The sequence below is a fragment of the Lithobates pipiens genome, unplaced genomic scaffold (assembly GCF_037356315.1).
Source record: "Lithobates pipiens isolate NorthernLeopardFrog02 unplaced genomic scaffold, aLitPip1_a1.2 Scaffold_23, whole genome shotgun sequence".
Lineage (NCBI taxonomy): Eukaryota > Metazoa > Chordata > Amphibia > Anura > Ranidae > Lithobates > Lithobates pipiens.
In genome coordinates, this window is record NW_027507785.1 from 95,931,967 (window position 1) to 95,955,086 (window position 23,120).

A 23,120-nucleotide genomic window follows, 5' to 3' on the forward strand; every position below is an offset into this window, starting at 1 on the left:
CTGGGATGCCATTAAAGTTCAAGTGCGTGTAAAGTAATATAGTGTATATTTCAGGTATGAAAAAGCATTTGATTCATCAATCACCAGCTCTATCACATAGGGAGAGTCCATAGTGCTATATAAGCCAAGATTTGGGCTCACCCTTCTACTGCTCCCAGTGGCTGAATAGAGTGGTAGCAGAGTGAAGAGAAAAAGAGCTTGTGGTGTTTGGGAGGGGGCACTGGCAAAGCACAGATTCATAGAAAACATGCGTTAGAAAAGTACTGAGGCTGCCTTTGACATCTGCTAGTTACCTGGTTGTCTACAGACGTGTTGCTTTTGCGTCACTGACCCAAAACAAGCCTGCAAAGCAGGGAAGCAAGTCCCAATCTGCATACTTTTTCTGGGTCGCTGACTGAAGCTGCTGATTCAACTAGTCAGCCAGGCATTTAGCATTTGCAGAGTGTTCAGCAATGACCGCATTCATACTTCTACTATATACGGTAGCTTTCTCTTTAGGCCTTGCTCACATGAGGGCATACACCCGTGTGAGGGCCATGTTTACCTACATGGGAATGTACAGGTATTCTGTGCAGACATCAATGTGAATGCAGCACGGGGATGCATGAAACGCTTACATCCCCATACGGGTAATTACAGCCCTCCATGGGGGTTATGCTGTAGTACGCCCTGTGTGAATGAGGCCTTCATGTTATTGGCAGAATGGTGGTTGATAGGAGATGAAGGAAAGGAGGCAAAAGTATGCTGAAGGTAAAGTAGTTGATATGAGAACATTTTATTTCTGCTCCTTCTGGGAAGCTATGGTCTATAGTGTAGTTATTCTTTCTTTGCCTCAAGATAAGAATGTCCCTGTTTCTTCCTTAAAAGGTATGTCCAGTTGTTTCTGCTCTCTCTGGTTAGCACAAGTGTTTTCATTGTCCTGAAATAACTGCATTCTAGTCATACAACTCCTAAGTCTGAGAGGCATTTGGAGCCAGAGAGTGATTCAGCCTGTTGACACTTAAGTCTGAAATATTCGTTTTAGGTGTACTAATCATTTAAAGCTGTTCTGCCAGCAGATAGTAAACACAAGTTTCATTTGAGTGTCCATTAAATATATATTTAAGTGCAGCTAGTTTCCTGCAACCACGGATCAACCAGTGTTGACAGGGAACTCCCTCCTGCCAACCCATTGTGTTTCTCCGGCAGGTACGGTGATTGCAATAATCGCAATGTAAAATCCAGCAGGCTGGTTGTACCCAAGTTGGTCGATCAGTTAACTTGGGTACATTCAGCCTGTCCATATTTGGTTCTAATCTTGGGCAGTTTCTGCTTAACCGGTAAAGATTCATACAGTCTATGGCCGGCTTAAAGGAGAAGTACCACCAAAGCTCGTTTGGCTTTACTTCTCCTTTGGATCACAGGAGCGCAGTTTGTTTTGCACTCCTGTGACCTATTTTCAGCAGACAGTGGATTGAAGCCCGCTGTCAGCTGATGCCAGGGCCGGTCCAGGCTCGAGTAAGATTGCGACGATGACGTTGGGATCTGCCCACATGCCTGGACCGGCACCCAGCTCAGCCTCTGAGCGAGCCGTCGAGAGCCTGAGCTGGCTGCTCCTGCCCCCTCCACAGGCCAGTGTTCCAGTGAGCGTGGGGAGGCAGATCAGAGAGCTGGTGACTGACGGTCACCAGCTCTCTGCTCGGTTCTCGGAGATCCCTGAGCAATTGGCGGTGTAGGATCGCTTGTCAGTGTTAGAGCTGGTGGGGGACAGATGCAGGATCAGACCTATGCTGCATCCACCTAGGCAAGTATGATTGTGAAAAGAAAACGGCCACCTGCAATTCCCTGAGCTCAGATTTGGAAGGAGAAGATAAGCATTAAACGTCACTTGGATGTGCTGCTTGCAGTATTTACTGACAGGGATCATGCTGACAGGAGGAAAGAGCAACGTGAGCTGTGGGATGAGCTCATCAGCCTGTTGCTTCTACTTCACTGTATAATTTCAGTATGAGATAGGTGATGATAGGACTGCATTGGTTTTCACTTTAGCAGCATGAGATGTAAATCTCAGCACTGAATGGAAAGGAATATAAATCCTTGGACAGGAATAACAGTTGACACACATGTATTTTATCTGCATATTTAGCAGCTTGCCTGGAGTTGAGCTTTAACAGGGTGAACTTGGGAGTTTTTCAATGGAAAGATCAGCAAGAATAAACCAATTTCTGTTTGTTAGTGACTGCATAAGTGCAGCAGTTACTAAACACATCGCCAGATGCTCATGCTCCCAGTAAGGAAGTTCAATTAGTTCTTTTAATTGTGTTGCTCATTCCGTGATGCTCTGATCATCTGGAAGGGTAATCTTTGCTGTGCAGCGTGTGCATCGTCTTTAAAGGCCCTTCTTACTTCTGTATGATAGATGACTGGCAACAGATTTCCATCTCTCCTGCAGTTCTGTCCAATTAACTTTTATCCCTCTCTTTGCAGAAGTGGCAGTGAGAAATAATGGAATTCATGAATTATATCTACCTAGCGCTCTATCATTTAGAATGAACACATGGTGAAGTAGAGTAAAATCTGTTTCTCGGATAAACTTATCGTCACTCTTTGGGCTTTTTTTTGTACTGAAAACTTGTTCTGATCAGTGTATCTATCACAGGCAATGTAATTTAAAGTAGTTTATGAAGCTGATGAACCCCCTATGAGTTGTAAATTTTGGAAGTATCCCATCTGTCAGGTCATCTTCAGTTTTTGCGGTTGAGTAACAATGCATTTTGGGGTATAAAAATATACACGTTACTAAATAAAAATGTCTCAATACTTATCCACAGTTCTAATATTTAAAGTAATAAACATAAGCTCTTCATTATAATGTTTTTAACAGTTTAAGGCTTCATGTACACATAGCCTATTATGATCGCCGGCCACAGGAAAACGTAAAATCGTGCCAATATTTTTTCGGCGATTTTTGCCGCGTTTTGCAGCCGGCATTCAAAACATTTCTATCGCGATTCTACTGTGTTCAGGAGAGGGAGGTTGCAGCTCCCCCAACCGCAGCGGCTCCTAAACGATCCTAACAGCCAATGTGTACACTATGTACACCGACGCACAGGCTTTTATGGAGTTGAGTTTAGGAGCGTTGGCCAAAAAACTTCAAAAGCTCCTAAATTCAAGTTTAGGAGCTGTACTGTACATGAAGCCTTAGGCCGCGTACACACGGGCGGATTGTCTGTCCAACTTAGTCCGCTGAACCGTGTTTCAGCGGACAATCCGCTCGTGTGTGGGCTTCAGCGGACTTTTTCAGCGGACTGTCTGACGAACAAAGTCTTACGGAATTTCCGAAATTTTGTCCGTTCAAACTTGGTTTCAGCGGACAGTCCGCTCGTGTGTAGGCAAGTTGGACGGACTAAGTATGGCGCATGCTCAGAAAGGATTTACACGGCCGAAGGTTGCATTGCAGTGTATAGGACGTCGTTTTTCTAGTCCCGTCGTACGTGCTGTACAAGTCATCGCGCACGCTTTCAGCGGACTGTCTGCTCATCGTGTGTGGTCAAGTCCGTTCATGCAAATTTTGAGCGGACTGTCTGTCGGATTGTCTGACGAACTTAGTTGGCCAGACAATCCGCCCGTGTGTACGCGGCCTTAGGCTCCATGCACACTAGCGTTTTTTCTGTTGTGTAATAATGCAAGTTGGGGTATAAAAATATGCATCTAACAGGCAGGGAGGAAGGGGAGGCCATGAAAATACTGGGTACATACGATGGAAAAAAATTGGGTTGTTTTTGGTAGATCATTCACTAAAAGTGCATCTGCCAGGTTTTAAAAGTGGATAAACCAAATGTATGCATGGAATGCAGTACATGCACATACTAGAAATATTCTCTTCTGGCTGAAGTGAATGGCCTGCTCTATTCGTAACACGTGGAATCGCAGTAAAAAAGGGAGTTCCGGCTACACGAAATGTGAGCAGAATCTAATTGAAAATAGTGAGCCTCGAGAAAGGGTTAAAAAAAGGTATATACTATGATCCACATATTAAATTTATAATTTAAATAACAAAAATGATATTTGTTCTGCGCAATGGTTTTGCACAGAGCAGCCCTGATACTCTGGAGTCCCCCCGCTGGTGTTCCTGGCTCCTCCTGCTTTCTTTGTACCCCTCTAGCAAGCTGCTTGCTTAGGGGGGTATTTGTGCATAGTTACCATACTTATCTATAGACACAGAGTGAGGCTCGGCCCTGCCCCCCTGCTCCCTCGTCAAAGGATTTAATTGACAGCAGCATGAGCCAAGTGGGAGAGAGGAGAGAATCGCTGCTCTCGTGCACAGTGCTGGATTGAGATCCGGTGTTCTGTCAAGAAGTGCCCCCCATCAAATAGTGCCTGCGCATGCGCAGTTACTCCAGCTGATTTGCCGATCAGCTGGAGTGACGTGACCCAGGCGCAAGCGCACCTCGTAGGAGGCATCTCTCGATGGGGGATACCATTTCACGGCCACAATTGAAACCTATACAGACAGCAGAGGGAGACCGTAGTTCTCACATTGTGCCTCGCTGTTGCGGGGCGGCTTTACAGTGTGCTGATGGTCCGGTTTTGTCTGTGTTGCAGGGCGGATTTGCTGTGTTTAACAGTCCGTTTTGCCTGTGTGAAAGGGCAGCTTGCAACACAAACAAAACCAGCTCTTCAACACAGCCAATAGCCGCCGTCCAGCAGCAACGATGCACAATCTGAGAACTACGGTCTCCCCCGCTGTTTGTATAGGTTTCAATTGTGCCCGTGAAATGGTATCTTCCATCGAGAGATACCTCCTAATATGTGCGCATTTGCCGTGGTTGTGTCAGCCCGGCTGATCGGCAAATTAGCTGTTGTGCTGTTCCGTACGGTGCATGCGCAGTACATATCTATTCGATGGGGGGGCACTTCTCGACAGAACACCGGCTCAGGTAAGTATAAAAGGTGGCTGGTGGGTGTGAGCTGCATGCAGAAGGTTTTTTTTATCTTAATGCATAGATTGCATTAAGGTAAACAAAAAAAAAATCTTACGACTTTAGTACTACTTTATGGTCAGCTTAGAATGCATAACTACACCCCTTATGACCTGACAAAAAATTGGCATAAGCAATAGAATAAAAAAAAAAAAATGGGTTTATGGCTTTTGGACTGGTACCCCATTTATTCCTGTATAGACCTGTACCTTGCAGTTGTTTTAAGCATTGTATGTAACTATATGTACACCATGCAATAACTTGCCTATGAAGGTACATTGTATTTTTATTTGGAAAGATTCATAGAACAGAATCCCTTACGGAAGCTGCCAGCTGCCCAGGATGTGGAGGCTGCCAGTGGAACTGAAATGGTTTAGATTTGTTATTCATCCAATAGATGGACAAAACTTCTAAATGGTGCGTTTTATTAAATAAAAATGCCTCAATACTTCTCCACAGTTCTAATATTTAAAGTGATCAACATTATTAAGCCCTTCTTTATAATGTTTATAACAGTTTTTTTTTTAAATGTGAGGAGAGAAATTCTTGCATTGAGATGGTTACCATAGAAGTTTGGGTGTACATTGCCCAAATCCGCTTAAATTCTGAATACTCAGATCTGAAATATGAGCATCCAGATCACTTGGGAGACTGATTTATTGGTTTCTCGTTATTCATATAGCTTGACAGGTGCAGTCACTGTATTGCATCTTTTCTACCCTACCAATTTATTATCCTGTTGGTGTTCATAACAAAACATGTTGCCACGCTTTTATGAATAGACACAAATGTTTGGGTAATTTTTATGGAAAGGTAGAAGTTACCTGAAGAGACCTTAGAGCATTAGTGTCAGTGACCGCAGTAATAAACCACAGCATTAGTGTTAGTAACCACATTAATAACCCCCAGCATTAGCGTCAGTGGCTGCAAAAATAACCACCTGCATAAGTGTCATTGGCCGCAAAAGTAACCCCCCCAGCATTTTTGCTCCCTGATTGCAATAATAGCCCTCTGGCTTTTTTCGCTCCCTGACTGCTGTAGTAACCCCAGCATTGCTGCCAATGGCAGCAATAATAACCCCAGCCTTGGTGTCTGTAGATGCAACACTAACCCCAGCCTTTGTATCTGTAGGCACAACAATAACCCCGGAATTGGTGTCTGTAGGTACAATAATAACCCCAGCCTTGGTGTCTGTAGGCACAATCATAACCCCAGCCTTGGTGTCTGTAGGGACAATAATAACCTCAGCACAATCTGTAGGTGCAAGCATAACCCCAGCCTTGGTGTCTGTAGGCGCAAGCATAACCCCAGCCTTGGTGTCTGTAGGCGCAAGCATAACCCCAACCTTGGTGTCTGTAGGCGCAAGCATAACCCCAGCCTTGGTGTCAGTGATATCAATAACCCCATTTATATTCAGTGGGTGCGATTATTACCCCCCATTACTACTGTTAGTAGCCATTATAATAGCCTCTAACATTGAAGTCAGTACTTGCAATAATAACCCCTCTGTTTTGGTGTCCTTTTCAGTATTTTACCCCCCCCCCCCCCCTCCTGCTTTCACTGGTGGTCAGTGACAGTGCTGTAAACTCTCCACTTGCGTTGCTGGTCAGGAAAAGTGCTGTCAACCCCTCTCCCTTCCATCTTGCATTGTGTTAGAACTCCTTGTCAACAGTGCTACAGGGAGGTAAATGTAATTTAGTTCATGGATCTGCTAATCTTGACACCCTATTTTATATAACTTTTAATGCTATGATTTTGAAAGCAAATTTTTGCCACATTAATGCAAAGTCTGAGTTTTCATTCTGCAACTTTGGCGAGCAAATTTGGGACCTGCACAAATAGTGACTTGTATGAGTGGCATGTTCGAGAATCATTTGGATGGAATCCTTTGGCGTTGCCTTCAGCGGGTACCATACCTGACTTTAAAGATGACAGACCAGCTTAGCTGCCACTATGAAGATGTAAAGCTCGTTTTGTTGATTAACAGGGTTTTTAGGATTATGGGAGGGAAATTAATATCAGTTTTAGTCAATTGTCATGGCCACATTGTGGCTTGAAAGGGTTTAACTGGGAAAGCAGGGATATCTGTTGAATTGATCAGCTGGGGATAGCATTGGATGAGGTTATTTATCATTTTTTATGTGTAGGAGATGAAGCTGACCTCTAATCTGATATAAAACACATTATTTAAAAGAGAAGTGTGGGAATTTAATAAAATAGCATTCTATATTTTTATTTATATATAATAAAATAAAAACCATTCATACTGATGGGCTCTCTGCTTTTCGCCTCCAGTGCTCACTGGAACAGTTGGCTCAGGCTCTGAGTCAGCTGCCGGTTCAAGCAACTGGGTAGATCCTGACATTTGAAGTCGGGATCGCTCCAGAGCCTGGAACTGCTGAGTGACATCAGCCGATAGTGGACTTTTTTTTTTTTTTATCTGTTTATTGCAGGTTTATACACTCGCACTCACTCACACACACACACTCACTCACTCACTCACTCAGTATGCTAAACGCAGATAAAATCAGCAGAACTGCTTAAGGGTTCATCTTACAGTCATATAAAACTCTTTAGCAGGATGTGGGGAAGGGGACTGAGGACGGCCCCTATATTTAGGTGGTGCCGATCATTTCTGGAACCCAAAATATCCTCCGACAGTCACGATAGTAAAGACGACAACTAGGAAGGGTGTTTAGAATCAGCTGAAACAGATCTTTACAGAGGGATAATAACATTGTGTTAATCAAGCTGTTGAGGTTTCAGCTAACCATGTACCTTTGCTGTATTTCGTGGGACAACCCCTGTTCATGTATGTATCTTTGTATAGAGGAAGACTGTCATTTACTAGACGTTTCCATTAAGACAGAGATGGGGAGGAGGGTCTCTTCCACTGCATAGCTATATTTTTCTGGCATAGAAAAGGGGTAGCCCAATCAACGTTCTTTTAGCAACAGTCTACACAATAGTTTCAACCATTCCCAGTAGACAAATTTCCATTAAAGGCTGGATTGAAATAGAGGCAACCAGAACCTTTTTCCAATATGTCTTGACCCTGGGACAATGGCAGAAAATAAGTCCTGGGTGACCTGATGGTGGACTTTACAGGTAGTAAGCTTTAAGTACCTAAATCTATCTTGATAGCCTCTTTCCATCCCTGGCATAGCAGCACTCAGACTAGGAGAGAAAGGGGCGGCACTAGAGTCCATTCTGTACTACATGTGCTAAGGTCCATGCCAAGAGGAGTGTGTAGAGATGCCAGTATTCTGGCTTTGGTCTGTGGCAGAGATTCCTTGGAAAAATGTTCAAAAAACTCAAACAATTGAATGGAGGACTGTAAAGAGGAACCACATAAGTTGTAATAAAATATCAAACTTTTATTATACAAATATTAAAACACTTTTTGTATTAAAAAGACAAAATTGTTGCATATCAACATTACAAATACATAAGATTTTAACGTATATCATCAAACTTGGGTGATGTATTGCTTGCTGTAAGGCTACTTTCATACTAGGGAAGCATAGAGCGCTAAAGTGACGATTTAGCGGCCAAAGGGTTAAAAGTGCCAGTGTTGCGGTGCTTCCGAATCGCTTTTCAGGCACTTTAGAAGCGCTGCCTATTCATTTCAGAGATTAGAATCTGATTCTATGGGCAGGTGTGTTTTATACATGTAACAAGCTGAGATTAGGAGCACTCCCTTAAAGAGTGCTTCTAATCTCAGCTCGTTACTCGTATAGAAGACACCTGGGAGCCAGAAATCTTGCTGATTTGATAGGGGATCAAATCCTTATTTCACTCATTAAAATGCAAATCATTTATAACTTTTTTTGAAATGTGTTTTTCTGGATATTTTTGTTGTTCTGTGTCACTGTTAAAATAAACCTACCATTAAAATTATAGACTGAGCATTTCTTTCAGTGGGAAAATGTACAAAATAAGCAGGGGATCAAATACTTTTTTCCCTCACTGTATATACTGTTTAATGATATACAGTTGTAGAGTGTTCTTTCATATGAAGTAACAAACTCTTATTCATTTCAGGAATGTTGACAGCAGCTCATGCCGAGATTGTGATGGCCACAAATTCAGTTTCAAACGTAAATTAGAATTCCAGGCTAGATATAACTGTATCGCCGGTACTCCTGAAGAGTACGCGCTATGTCTGTAAATTTTAGTTTCTTTTTCCCAAGACTATAGTTGAGTCCTGGGGTTAATTGCGCTAAATTGTGGTTTTGCCATCAGTTTGGCTGGGCTGTACTAATGTTCTGCCTGGTCATAGGTGTAGGTAGCACCTTTGACACATTGAGTACCAATCTCTCTCTCTCGGAGCCAATCAGTGGGTGCGTTGTCTCGCTGTGTATTCCGGAAGAGGGTACTTAAGGTGCTGAAGTCACGTGGATCTCGGTTCCGGTCCAGAAGTATGTTCTGACTCCATGGTTTTTGTCCTCCTGACCAGCCCCTAGAGGCCCTCATGGCCTGGGGTGCGGGTTCCATCCTTTTCCGAGTCTTGGAACTGGCTAGTCCGAAGCACGGTAACTGGAAGGAGGATTCTAAAGTGGTCCGGCGCCATCTCGGGTTTTGGAGAGGCCCAGCAACTCGTCATGCAACCAGGGGAGGACTCTTCGGAAGAGGGCCACGCACTAGGCTGGCTGCTTGGTAAGAGCCTGGATGCTGAGCTGTATGGACACTAATTGAATCCACATTTCTTAGGGTATCGCAGGATACGGTACTGTAGGAAAGTTCCTATTTTCATCCTTCGGTTACGACTATGTTTCTGTGAGAGACTTTGTGTTCATCTAATGTTTGCAACCAAATCTGTGGCAGAGACTTTGCTAAGCTTGAGTCATTTGTCGGCTGCTAAGTCCATAAACCAGGATTTATCCGACAGTGTAGATATCCAGTTGCGATTGGCTATTCCCTGGATTACCTGAGAGAGACATTTATTAAGTGTCAGCAGTTTCCAAAGGGCCTGAGCTTCCATGCCTATACCCTCCATTCTCAACTGAAAGACTGTTTCTGTTCAACGTTTTAAGCAAATAAAAATTCCTAAAGGAATTCAATTGTTGGTCTCTGCAGTTATTGGGCTATCAACCTCGGGAACGCCTAGGCAAGAACGACGAGTTACAAGGCGGAGGAGGTAAACTGTAAGCCCAAGAAAACCAGCCGCTCCTTCGAGGGTCAGTGGTACATAACTATGCTTAACCACTTTCAGACCAGACCATTTTGCTGGTCAATGACCAGAGGTCTTTTTACAATTTGGCACTGCGCTGCTTTAACTGGTAATTGCGCGGTCATGCAATGTTGTACCCAAACAAAATTTGCGTCCTTTTTTTCCCACAAATAGAGCTTTCTTTTAAAGGTATTTGACTGACTCTGCGATTTTTATTTTTTGCAATATAAACGTAAAAAGACCGCAAATTTTGAAAAAAAAATGATATTTTCTACTTTTTGTTATTAGAAAAATCCAATAAACTCAATTTTAGTCATACATTTAGGCCAAAATGTATTCAGCCACATGTCTTTGGTAAAAAAAAAGTCAATAACTGTATATTTATTGGTTTGCGCAAAAGTTGTCACATCTACAAACTAAGGTACGTTTTCTGGAATTTACGCAGCTTTTAGTTTATGACTGCCTATCTCATTTCTTGAGGTGCTAAAATGGCAGGGCAGTACAAAACCCCCCCAAATGACCCCATTTTGGAAAGTAGATACCCTAAGGAAATTGATAAGAGGCATGTTGAGCCCATTGAATATTTTATTTTTTTGCCTCAAGCGATTGAATAATGACAAAAAAAAAATTTTTTATTTTTTTTTACACAAAGTTGTCACTAAATGATATATTGCTCACACATGCCATGGTTATATGTGGAATTGTACCCCAAAATACATTTTGCTGCTTCTCCTGAGTACGGGGATACCACATGTGGTTGACTTTTTGGAAGCCTAGCCACGTACGGGCCCCCGAAAGCCAAGCACCACCTACCAGGATTTCTAAGGGCATACATTTGTAATTTCACTCCTCACTACCTAACAGTTTTGAAGGCCATAAAATGCCAATATGGCACAAGACCCCCCACAAACGGCCCCATTTTAGAAAGTAGACACCACAAGCTATTTGCTGAGAGGCATGTTGAGTCCATGGAATATTTTATATTTGGCTCAAGTTGCGGGAAAATTACAAACTTTTATTTATTTTTATTTTTTTTTCACAAAGTTGTCACTAAATCATATACTGCTCACACATGCTATGGGCATATGTGAAATGACACCCCAAAATAAGTTCTGCTGCTTCTCCTGAGTACGGGGATACCACATATGTGGGACTTTTTGTGAGCCTAGCCGCGTACAGGGCCCCGAAAACCAAGCACCGCCTTCAGGCTTTCTAAGGGCGTTACAGTTTTGAAGGCCATAAAATACCAAGATGGCACAAACCCCCCCCCAAATGACCCCATTTTGGAAAGTAGACACCCCTAAATTTAGGGGTACACTAGTGAGACTAGATAATAAATGGCGGGTGCCCTGAAACTATAAAAAACTAACTAACCAACCAGCGTCACCTGTAACAGTTATATGGTGATCACTGGTGAAAGGGTTAACTAGGGGGCAATCAGGGGGCTTTATGCAGTAGTATATGGGGGACCCTGGCGCTATAAAAAGCTGCGGCGAACCTAAATACCTACCTGCCTAACTAGCGTCACCTGTGACACTAATACAGCGATCAGAAAAACGATCGCTTATTAGGCTGGGTTCACACTGGAGCGATGAAGGAACGCCACGAATCCGCGGCGGGTTCCCGCATCGCATGCCTCCTGGCGGCAGTTCACACTGCCCTATGCAAACTGCTGGGAGTGTCAGTGAAATGTTAATGACACCCACAGATCAGTTTGCATATCGCAGTGCGATCTGCAAACTCGGATCGCATGGTGTGAACACCCATGCGATCCGATTCTGCTGCGGACCAAAAAAAGGGTCCCGTGCAAATTTGCGGCGGGTGCGGCGCAAATTCAGCCATACTATCTGTATGGCTGAACTCGAATCGCACAGAGATCGGATGTGATTTGCAGTGCGGTGCGAATCACATCCGTTCTCATAAACCGCTGCAATGTGAACCCAGCCTTAGTGACACTGGCGACGGGGGGTGATCACGGGGTTAAACCTTTATTGGGGGGGTTAGGGGGGTACATTAGAACTAAAGGGGGCTAACCCTAACTGCCCTAACAGTTATTACAGTCACAAATGACACCAATCCAAAAAAAAAAAAATGCAATTGGTGTCACTGTGACTGGGGGGGCAGGGGTAATTGGGGGGGTGATCGGGGGGTGAAGGGGGGGTGTGAGTGTGCCTGGCATGTTCTACTGTGTAGTGTCGTGTTGGTGCAACTCACCGATCCTCTCTCCTCGGTGCCGGAACGAAAAATACCGACACGGAGGAGAGATTACATCACTTCCTCTGCCTGTGTTTACATTACAGGAGAGGAAGTGATGCAATGCTTCACTTCCATTCGTCAGGAGTGATCGCGAGGGGGTGGCCATGAATGAATGGCCGCCTCCTCATCACGGATCGCTCCTGCACGGATAACGACTGCCGCTGGCCCCGGGGGGGGCCCGATTGGGCCCCCCACCCGCGGGAAGGCAGGGACGTATATATACGCCCATATGCCTGCCCGTGCCATTCTGTCGACGTATATCGTCGTGCGGCGGTCGGCGAGTGGTTAAGATGTCTCCTACCCACCTTCTGACTCCTATTCTAACTACCCTGTAGAAGGAAGATGCTTAGAGCCCTTTCACATTGAGCTACCCCGGGCTATTTTTAGCAGCGATTTACTGTCATTTTTGCGGCGCTGTTCAACCCCCAGCAGGGCGCTTTTAACCCCCACTAGCAGCTGAAAAGGGGTTAAAACCACCCGCAAAGTGGCACTTTTTCAGCGGTTCGGCGGCACTGCCCATTGATTTCAATGGGCAGTGGCGCTTTAGGAGTGGTGAGTTTACTGCTCCTAATGCGCTCCAAAGAAGCTGCTGGCAGGACTTTTTCTGACGCCCTGCCAGCGTACCGCTCCAGTGTGAAAGCCCCTGGGCTTTCACACTGGAGTGAATGGAGCCGCTGTTTCAGGGTGCTTTGCATGCGCTATTTTTAACGATATAGCACCTGCAAAGCGCCTCAGTGTGAAAGGGGTCTTATACTTTTCTACTGTCAGGTGCTCTGGTCTGGTCACATAACCTTCCCAACGGCAGGTTTAAGGGTAGAGAAGAGAGCAGCGGCTAGAATAGTCTTAGTCTGATTTTATAGTTCACCACCCGAAGGACAACCATCATGTCAAGATGTGTACATATGTCAAATAGTACAATATGAAAACCTATTGCAGCAATTATGTTAAAATGTGATAAATTATGTTTGAATAAATATGTCTAAAATACAATATTCTTTAAGCCTTGACACTGTATTGATGATTTTTTAAATAAGTGTGTATAGCAGAAATTCATTGGCAAAACCATGCTAGTAATCTGTGCTTTGTATTTCCAGAGTGGTACAGCAGGAGACCGAAATGGCAAAACATCGAAAAAGTCCAATTAATGGTTGCAGATCCCAATCCATCGATATCCTGGAGATGTTGAGCAAGGCTAAAAATGAATATGAAAAGGTGGGTGTGCCTTACTGTAACCATTCAGTCTTCTTTGGAAACATACTGAAGTGCATTAGCACTGTTTTTAATAATTACATTTCCTAATTGGATCCTAGCTTAAGGTAAGCCCCCAATACAATACTCTACAATGCTGCAATTTACTAACGCTATGTAATCTGACGGCATCCCCCTGTCAGAACACAATAGATCAGTAGAGAAGATCCCTGTACTAACATCAGATTGTTAGTACAGTGGCTAAAACCAGAGCTGTAAGGTTTTTTTTTTTCGTTCAAAAACCCAGTGTGCATGAGGCTTTAGAATAGTAATTGGATGCTTTGTTGAGCAAGTGGATGTCTTTTCCAGGTGAAAAGGCCTCCGTATCTATATACATCTTTGTCTCGATTAATGCAAAAGTTCAAGCCAAATAACGTTGCCTTTGAGCAGACTTCATGCATGTCCTGAGTTCAATCCTGTGCCTGCTCTTGCACTGCAATCTACTTGTAATAATTAAACCACAGGCCAGCAATGGGAACTGCTTATTTAGCTGCTGTGTTTCCAGATGGATCATAAAATAATCCTGATGAGCCGCCCACGCAAGATTGGCCCCGGTGTCAGCCTGGCATGTCCACAAAGGCACCGTGAGCTTTATTAAGGGACCGATTGACTTAATCTAGACTTCTAAATACAGTTTAATCCTCCAAGTGCTTGCTGAATGCTGTCTCCTATTAGAGTAGGATATGATTTTGAGACCTGAATGTAAAGTATGTAGATGTGATAAGTGTCTTACTGCTTCCATCTTAAAGCTGGTATTTCCATGCCCTTACTAAACTGTACATCAGTCTGTATCTAGTGGCATAGTTGCCAGTTTTTTAAAAGGCGCCTGGCAGATCCTCTATGTAGGGTCCTTTCTAGTGCTGGAGAGCGTCCACATCCAATCCCAGGAAGCAATCCAGGACACATATGTTACTTGGCTGTCATGAAGCTGCTTAGGTGTGCATTGCCCTGAAATGAACACCCCTTTCCAGGGACTGGACAGTTGCAGAATTTGCCACTGGATAGAACTTTTAGCTGAGCCAGGTCCTTGCCAGAATGTTAGGTTTTGGTGTTGGAACTACAGTAACTGATTTGACACAGGAATATTGGGGAAACAAAGACAAGTGAAAATAATGTGTGCACCTATGTCTCTGACCTGTAAGCTGTACTCAATATTTACCATAAGAATGTGGCACTTTAACAATTGATTCTATCAATGTGCGTCATGTATTATGCATGAACTCCACTCAGAATTGCAGATGCTCTAATCTCATCTGGAGTAAGAGGTCGGTATGCAAAAACTTCTCCAGCAAGATGGTAATCTAGTCAGACTCCCAGCCTCAATGACCCTCAAAACTTAACCCAACAGTTAAAGCATTTGTCTTTTTGATATTTGTGACCTACTTGTTTGCCTTTTTCCCCTTCCTGTCTTTCAGGATAGCCATAATGAGACCTTGGCTCCTCCCCTTCCTTAGGAAACACTGCGCCAGCCAATACATTTTCACTTCCCCCTGCTGGACTTCAATTGTTTGTGTTTCCTCCGGTGGGGAGACACTATTTTTGGGACCTGGCCTGGCAGTCGGGGACACTGTGGTTACTTGAAGCACTGTAAGGGAGGCAGGGGCTCTCCCAGGGACATGGTGAGGTACATACCCGCCGCACAGTTCGCCACTCCATCTTCACTGAGTGTGGGAGGAAGTTCTGGGGGCCCACCATGGCATCCATAGGGTTGCAGCAGGGAGGCAGCTCTCCCTGTACATGGGTACAGGGTGCATTTGGAACCAGGCAGGCCGTGCGGTGGGTGATATAATTTCCGGCGGAGGGTGGATGCTTCCCTTGGACACCTGACTTCTGATTCCGGATCGCAGGGATGGTAGTGGGCCAGCCGCAATCTAGAGAGGCTTCTGCCATGACCTTTCTGCGACTCAAAGGAGTCTTATTTATGGCATATCTGGAGGACCTGCTCCCCTTCGCAGTATCTCCAGAACAGCTAACCAGAAATCTGCAACTGACAAAGTAAACTCTGATAAGGCTGGGGTGGCTGCTGAGCCTGGAAAATTCCAGCTTTATTCCATCTCGGCGTATTACCTACCAAGGGTACTTGCTAGACTCCACTCAGTTGAGTTTTTCTCCCAGCAGAAAAAATACTGAAATTGGACAAGGCAGTAGCCTCTCTCCAAAACAACCAGCAGGTCTCTATAAGGTCAGCAATGTCAACTCTGGGTCTGCTAACGTCAACCATCCCATCTAAACAAGACCTTTTTATAACGTAGTAGGAACATACCTCAACATTCATACAGTGGATATAAAATGTCAGGTTTCTATGATGTAATAAAATGAGACAAAGATAAATCATTTCAGAACTTTTAACCACTTAAGAACTGGAAGGATTTACCCCCTTAGGCCATTTTTTGCAAAACAGAACTGCGTTACTTTAACTGACAATTGCACGGGTGTGCGACCCAAATAAAATCAATGTCCTTTTTTTTCCCCAAAAATAAAGCTTTCTTTGATCACCTCTGCGTTGTTGTTTTTTTTTTTTTTTTTTGCGTTATGAACAAAAAAAAAAACTAACAAATTAACTAAACAAATTATATCAGGTTTATTTAATTGTTGATTATATTCTTCACATATATTTACTGATAAAAGATTGCCATATTACTCTCTAAACGGTAACTGTACTATTGTTGTTCCAAATTAATAACTGAGAAGTTCCTTTATTCAAGTTTGATGGCCCTATACAATGTTAAAACTTGTATTATTAACTTGTATTGTGTCATTCTCAATAAATTATTTTAAAAAGGAGGGGGGACTGTAGTGTGTCCTTGAAAGTCCAGCCTCAAGATAAAGGGTCTGAATGAGGCTGGCCTCTTCCTTCAGACTGCAAGTGCATGTGCAGGCTTGTAGTTTAGTGTGGGGTAGGAAGGAAAGAGGTTTGAAATCTGCTAGAAATTTGGCCACATTCCTGATGGATTGAGAGAAAGGAGATTCCCCTAACGGTTGGGACTTTTTGGGCTCTGAGGAATGTACAAACAAGATATGAATATAAAGTATTTATAAAAGTCATTAAAAGATGTAAAATATTACATGTATACAATTGCATAGAAAAGATTTGTGGTCTGAATCCACGGGCAACAAATGAAGGGCGGTACTGGAGATTTATACAGAAAACCATAATCAACATGTTTCGGAGTCCTTAGAGCTCCTTCTTCAGGGAAGGTTTTAACAGTCTTGACAAGTACTGTAGTGCCTGGGCATAGATGCAAAATGCATAACCAGCCAATGGTAAAAACAATATTTGTGATGAATCCAGTCAAAGTAAAACAGGTATGCAGGAAATTAAGAAATACTGTTGGCTTGAGGGCACACTGGGATCACCTTATCCTACCTAGAGATTACCCCATAGGAGATGGAAAGAACTTCAGCTCATAGGGTAGCCATTGGTGCCTTTTAAAGCTCCTTAGTAAACAAGTAATGCAGACCAAAGTGGCTTGAATGGTGCTCTCAGTTGGGAAATCCTCCACACTATATAGTGTCCAACAGGGAAATGTCTGAACACCCACCAAATAGCACTGCTAAAATGAATCCTCACTGCGTAATACAGCCTGCACACCTAGAGCCCATACGGCTGCATTCATCTTGCCATCAATTTTTAACAAACTTCCTGTGCCTTTGTAGCTCCCACATCCCCAAAACATCAGTAATCCACCTCCGTGTTTTACAGTAGGAATGGTGTACGTTTCATCATAGGCCTTGTTGACTCCTCTCCAAATGTAGTGTTTATGGTTGTGGCTAAAAAGCTAAATTTTGGTCTCATCACTCCAAATGACTCTGTGCCAGAAGGTTTGTCGCTGTGCTGTTTGGAATATTGTAAGTGGGATGCTTTGTGGCATTTGCGTAGTGCCTCCTTATTGTGCATCTTGAAACAGCCACACCACATGTTTTCAGAGAGTCCCATATTTCATCTGAAGTTAATTACAATAATTACAAGCAAACAGATCACAGGTGGGGATGGTTACCTTTTTATTAGCTATTCATACCCCTTTGTGTCAACTTGTGTGCATGTTATCAGGCCAAAATCACCAAGGGTATGTAAACTTTTGATCAGGGTCTTTTGGCTGGTTTCTGTTGGGATTATGATTTAAAAAGAGTAAACACAGTTGATTGATAATAAATGGCTTCAGCCAAACACTAACCATGAGTGAAAGAAATGGTTTTGTGTTATCATTGATATTCTTTGAAAAATGGCCAAGAAATCATAAATTCTGCCAGGGTATGTAAACTTATGAGCACAACTGTACTTGTAGAGTCGGATCATGCTGCCTGAGTGCTCTAGATGGATTTAGTAGTAGAAAGAAAGAGCAAGGGGGAACTTCATGCATCTTGTATCCTGCTACCGACTTTATGCGTGTCTTGCCGCGGCCTAGCTATTTGCCAGTTAATACTACAAAAGTAATAATAATAATGCGCTCTCAGAAAAACAATAGTTAGTGAGTATAAAAATCACATAATCTCAATTATGATGAATGTCCACCGCTATGTGTAAATACAGTGCCTTGAAAAAGTATTCATACCCATTTAAAACAATTGACATTTTGTCATTTTACAACCAAAAATGTAAACGTTGCATATAATTGTGAAGTGAAAGGAAAATGATAAATGGTTTTCAAACTTTTTTACAAATATCTTAAAAGTGTGGTGTGCATTTTGTATTCAGCCCCCTTTACTCTTATAACCCTAACATAAATATAGTGGAACCAATTGCCTTCAGAAGTCACCAAAGTAGTAAATGGAGTGCACCACCTGTGTGTAGTTTAACTGGTTGCCGGCCGTCAAATGACGACCAGGCGGCGCACCTATTGTGGCGGGAGGACGTCATACGACGTCCTCCCGTTTAAACATCGTGCGCGCGCATCCCTGTTTCTTCGGTGGCGGCGTGTCACGGAGACACCGCTCGCCACCGAAGGGGGTGAACAGCCATTCGTTATGGCTGTTTACCACGTGATCACAGATGGTCACACCCCGAACGTGCATGCGCGCTGCGCGTGCACGTCGGTGGCGGCGTGTTCCCCGGGAACACTGCTCGTCACCGACGCTGGTAAACAGCCATTGGCCGGCTGTTTACCCACGTGATCGGCTGTGATCCTTTCACAGCCGATCACTAAAATGTAAACAAACCGCGGTAACGGGATGTTACCGGGTTCTCCTCCTCACACACCGATCGTGTGTGAGGAGGAGATTGCGGTAACATCTCGTTACCGCATACAGTGTACACCAATCACACTGATTGCCCCCCCCAATAAAGAGGACCTGTCAATCACAGTCCATCAGAGTACCTGTCACAGTCCATCAGAGTATTTGAGTACCTGTCCCAGCCCATCAGAGTACCCGAGTACCTGTCCCAGCCCATCAGAGTACCCGAGTACCTGTCCCAGCCCATCAGAGTACCCGAGTACCTGTCCCAGCCCATCAGAGTACCCGAGTACCTGTCCCCAGGCCATCAGAGTACCCGAGTACCTGTCCCAGCCCATCAGAGTACCCGAGTACCTGTCCCAGCCCATCAGAGTACCCGAGTACCTGTCCCAGCCCATCAGAGTACCCGAGTACCTGTCCCCAGGCCATCAGAGTACCCGAGTACCTGTCCCCAGGCCATCAGAGTACCCGAGTACCTGTCCCCAGGCCATCAGAGTACCCGAGTACCTGTCCCCAGGCCATCAGAGTACCCGAGTACCTGTCCCCAGGCCATCAGAGTACCCGAGTACCTGTCCCCAGGCCATCAGAGTACCCGAGTACCTGTCCCCAGGCCATCAGAGTACCCGAGTACCTGTCCCCAGGCCATCAGAGTACCCGAGTACCTGTCCCCAGGCCATCAGAGTACCCGAGTACCTGTCCCCAGGCCATCAGAGTACCCGAGTACCTGTCCCCAGGCCATCAGAGTACCCGAGTACCTGTCCCCAGGCCATCAGAGTACCCGAGTACCTGTCCCCAGGCCATCAGAGTACCCGAGTACCTGTCCCCAGGCCATCAGAGTACCCGAGTACCTGTCCCCAGGCCATCAGAGTACCCGAGTACCTATTTGCAGCCCATGTCTCATAGAATATACGTTGGGGTGTTTGCTTTCCAAAATGGGGTCATTTTGTGGGTAATTTCACTGTCCTGGTGGTCCAGGACCTTCAAAAGTGTGATGGGTAGGAATGAAATGAGATGTGTCATTTATGCTCCTAGAACGCCTGAACGTACTACTTCAATGTTCGGCCTCTCTATGTGGCCAGACTGTGTAAAAGTCCTACACATGTGGTATCGCCATACTCGGGAGGAGTAGCAGAATGTATTTTGGGGTGTAATTTTTGCTATATACATGCTATGTGTTAGAAATATCTTATAAATTGACAATTTTGTGTAAAAAAAAAAAAATGCGTTTTAATTTTTTTCCACATATTCCAAAAACTTCTGGAAAAAAATGAACCGTTCAAAAGACTCATTATGCCTCACAGATTATACGTTGGGGTGTTTGCTTTCCAAAATGGGGTCATTTTATGGGAAATTCCATTGTCCTGGTACTCCAGGGACTTCAAAAGTGTAATAGGTGGTTGAGAAATGAGATGCGTCATTTTTGCTCGTAGAACGTCTGAAGGTACTACATCAATGTTGGTGCTCTGTATGTGGCCAGGCTGTGTAAAAGTCTCACACATGTGGTATTGCCGTACTCGGGAAGAGTAGCAGAATGTATTTTGGGGTGTAATTTGTTGTATGCATATGCTGTGTGTGAGAAATAACCTGATAATATGACAATTTAGTAAAAAAAAATAAAAAATCTTCATTTTGCAAAGAATTGTGGGAAAAAATGACAACTTAAAAAAAATCACCATGCTACTTACTTAATACCTTGGGATGTCTACTTTGTAAAAAGGGGTCATTTGTGGGGTATTTGTACTTTCCTGACTTGTTAGTGTCTCAAGGAATGAGGTACACCTGATGTACTGAAGGCCTCATCAGAAGTGATCAATTTTCAGTGATTGGCACCATAGTTTGTAGACTCTATAACTTTCACAAAGACCAAATAATATATACTAATGTGGGTTATTTTTACCAAAGATATGTAGCAGTATAAATTTTAGCCAAAATTTATGAAGAAAAATTACTAATTAGCAAACATTTATGACAGAAACCAAGAAAAATGCATTTTTTTCACAAAATTTACGTTTTATTTTATAGCACAAAAAATAAAAAACCCACTAGTGATTAAATACCACTAAAAGAAAGCTCTATTTGTGTGGAAAAAAGGACGCAAGTTTCATATGGATACAGTGTTGGATGACTGAGTAATTGTCATTCAAACTGTGAGAGCGCTGAAAGCTGAAAATTGGTCTGGTCAGGAAGGGGGTGTAACTGCACTGTATTGAGGTGGTTAATCTCAGTATAAATACAGCTGTTCTGTGAAGCCCTCAGATGAAGGCTGCAAGCGCTGATCAGTGTGTTCTGGAGGGGGGGGGGAGGCACAGCAGGGGAGATGGCTGTACCAACATTAATTGTGTCTGTACGGTGATGTCAGGTTTTTTTTTTTTTTTTTTTTTTTTTTGTTCAGCCTGCTGGGATAGAATGAAAAAAAAAACTGAGCGTGTGTATCCAGATTTTCACGATTAGACATGCAAACCCATTTGCGTCTATGAAAGTTTGCAAATTGAACGTTTTTATGTAGGGAATTAACAATATATTCCAGTGAGGAATGCAAAGACCTGTACATTGGAGAGAAAACAACCTGTCAAACGGATGGCCTAACATAGTAGGGCTGCAGGGTATCCTTGAAAGTCCAGCCTTTGAAGTAAAGGGTCTAAATAAGGCTGGCCATCATCCAGACTGCAAGTGGGGACTGGGGAGTATGGGAGGCAGAAACAATGACCCCAGCGTGAGCATGGAAGGTAAAGGTAACAAGATTTCTTGTGGTTTCTTATGCCCCGAAAGGTTCTTGACTGTTTTAGGGTCTGAAAAGCCTGATAAATTAGTTGTGTTTTTATATACCTGTAGACTCGGATCATGCGCTCTGAGTGCTCTAGATGGATTGGCAATAGAAAGAAAGAGCAAGGGGGAAGTTCGGTTTTTAAGCGTGCCTTGTCGTGGTCCTAGCAATTTGCCAGTTAATAGTTCTCTGCAGTTGATATTTATAAAACTGTCTCTTTGCTTTCTTTAGGGTCAAGGGACTGACATCAGTGCCAGCTTCAGCACAGTGAAGAACTCTCCACTAGTAAAGGCAGACAGCTTGGAAATGGCTGAGCATGGATCCTCTGCTCCTCAGGAGAAAGTATGTACTTGTCTGGTCTTTCCTTTTTATATAGAAGCCTGCATGGTGATAACTTTTTCATTTGAGATTAGAAACGCATTTTACTTCCACTATTACTGTGGTGTAAACTGACATTGGGGTCAAACGAAATGTCAGGCTGCACGTCGCCTACTGATTTTAAAGTATCACTCCTCCCAAACCTTTCATTTTTCAATGGCCTCTGATATTATTTTGAAACCTTTACATATTTAGCATTAAATACTATTACAGCTTCTTTAAAAAAATGCAGCTATCCTTATCTGTAACCGATTGGTCTACAGATACAATCTGCATCCAGCATTCTGTTGTAAAGGGCATTAAATCTTGGCCTTGATCTGGGTACAGCTGGCCATAGATGGACAGGTTACACTCATATTTAGGGGGTTTAACATACAACATTTTACTGTAACCCCCCCCTCCCCAATTGGTAACAGCCGGTGGGGGTTCCTCTTCCCGCACCCGCTGTCACTTTTTTAAAATAGCAGGGCTCCACCCACACAGCCACGTCATTCATCTGTGCATGATCTGTGATTAAAGAAAACTACAAGTCCCATCTACTACTGCGGCAGGACGGACTTGTAGTTTCAATGAACTGTGAGTGCACTGATGCTCGAAGTTCATTACATCTTCCTCCAGCTTTGTAACAGAAAGCCTGTACAGAATTACAGGCCCAAAGCTGGAGGGAGATTGTGCATGAGCCTGACATTGCACCCGCAATCTGCTGATCGCGGGTGCAATGTTCTGCAGACTCCTGTAAAATAAATGAATGCACATTTTTTACCTGCAGAATCGTGCATTTATTTTTTTATTTTTTTTAAAGGTGAACATGCCTTCATTTTTCAAATGCTGCCCCCATGCCACATGCAATTCCCCAGAGTCAGTGGTTCCAAAGACTAAATATGTTTTACCTTCATGCATTCCTTGTGTTAAGGTAAAAAAATTTTAGGCATCAGTATCTCTAACTCCTTTTAGTTACCTAGGCCCTCATTTTATCCAGCGCTGTGCACGTCTGCAGATCTTCTTTCCCCTCACTTCCTGGTCTCACTGGCTTTGCTGAAGCAACGGGAGACATTTGTTTCCCCTACCGTCAATTGAAGCCTATGACGAGGGGGTGGGAGGTGGGGCTGAGTCCTACTGTCTGTGTCTATTGGTGCAGACAGTGAGGCTAGGGAGTGAGCCTGCATAC

At 43.7% G+C, this 23,120-nt stretch overlaps 1 protein-coding gene across 1 annotated transcript in view; it reads left to right on the forward strand.

Annotated features, from left to right (window-relative positions):
- Positions 1-23,120, forward strand: part of DCP1A (decapping mRNA 1A) — a 108,643-nt gene that overhangs the window by 61,081 nt on the left and 24,442 nt on the right. Inside the window, exons 5-6 of the mRNA XM_077452079.1 lie at positions 13,485-13,602; positions 21,806-21,916. Coding sequence (XP_077308205.1) covers positions 13,485-13,602; positions 21,806-21,916 — 229 coding nt within the window. The remainder of the gene's footprint in view (positions 1-13,484; positions 13,603-21,805; positions 21,917-23,120) is intronic.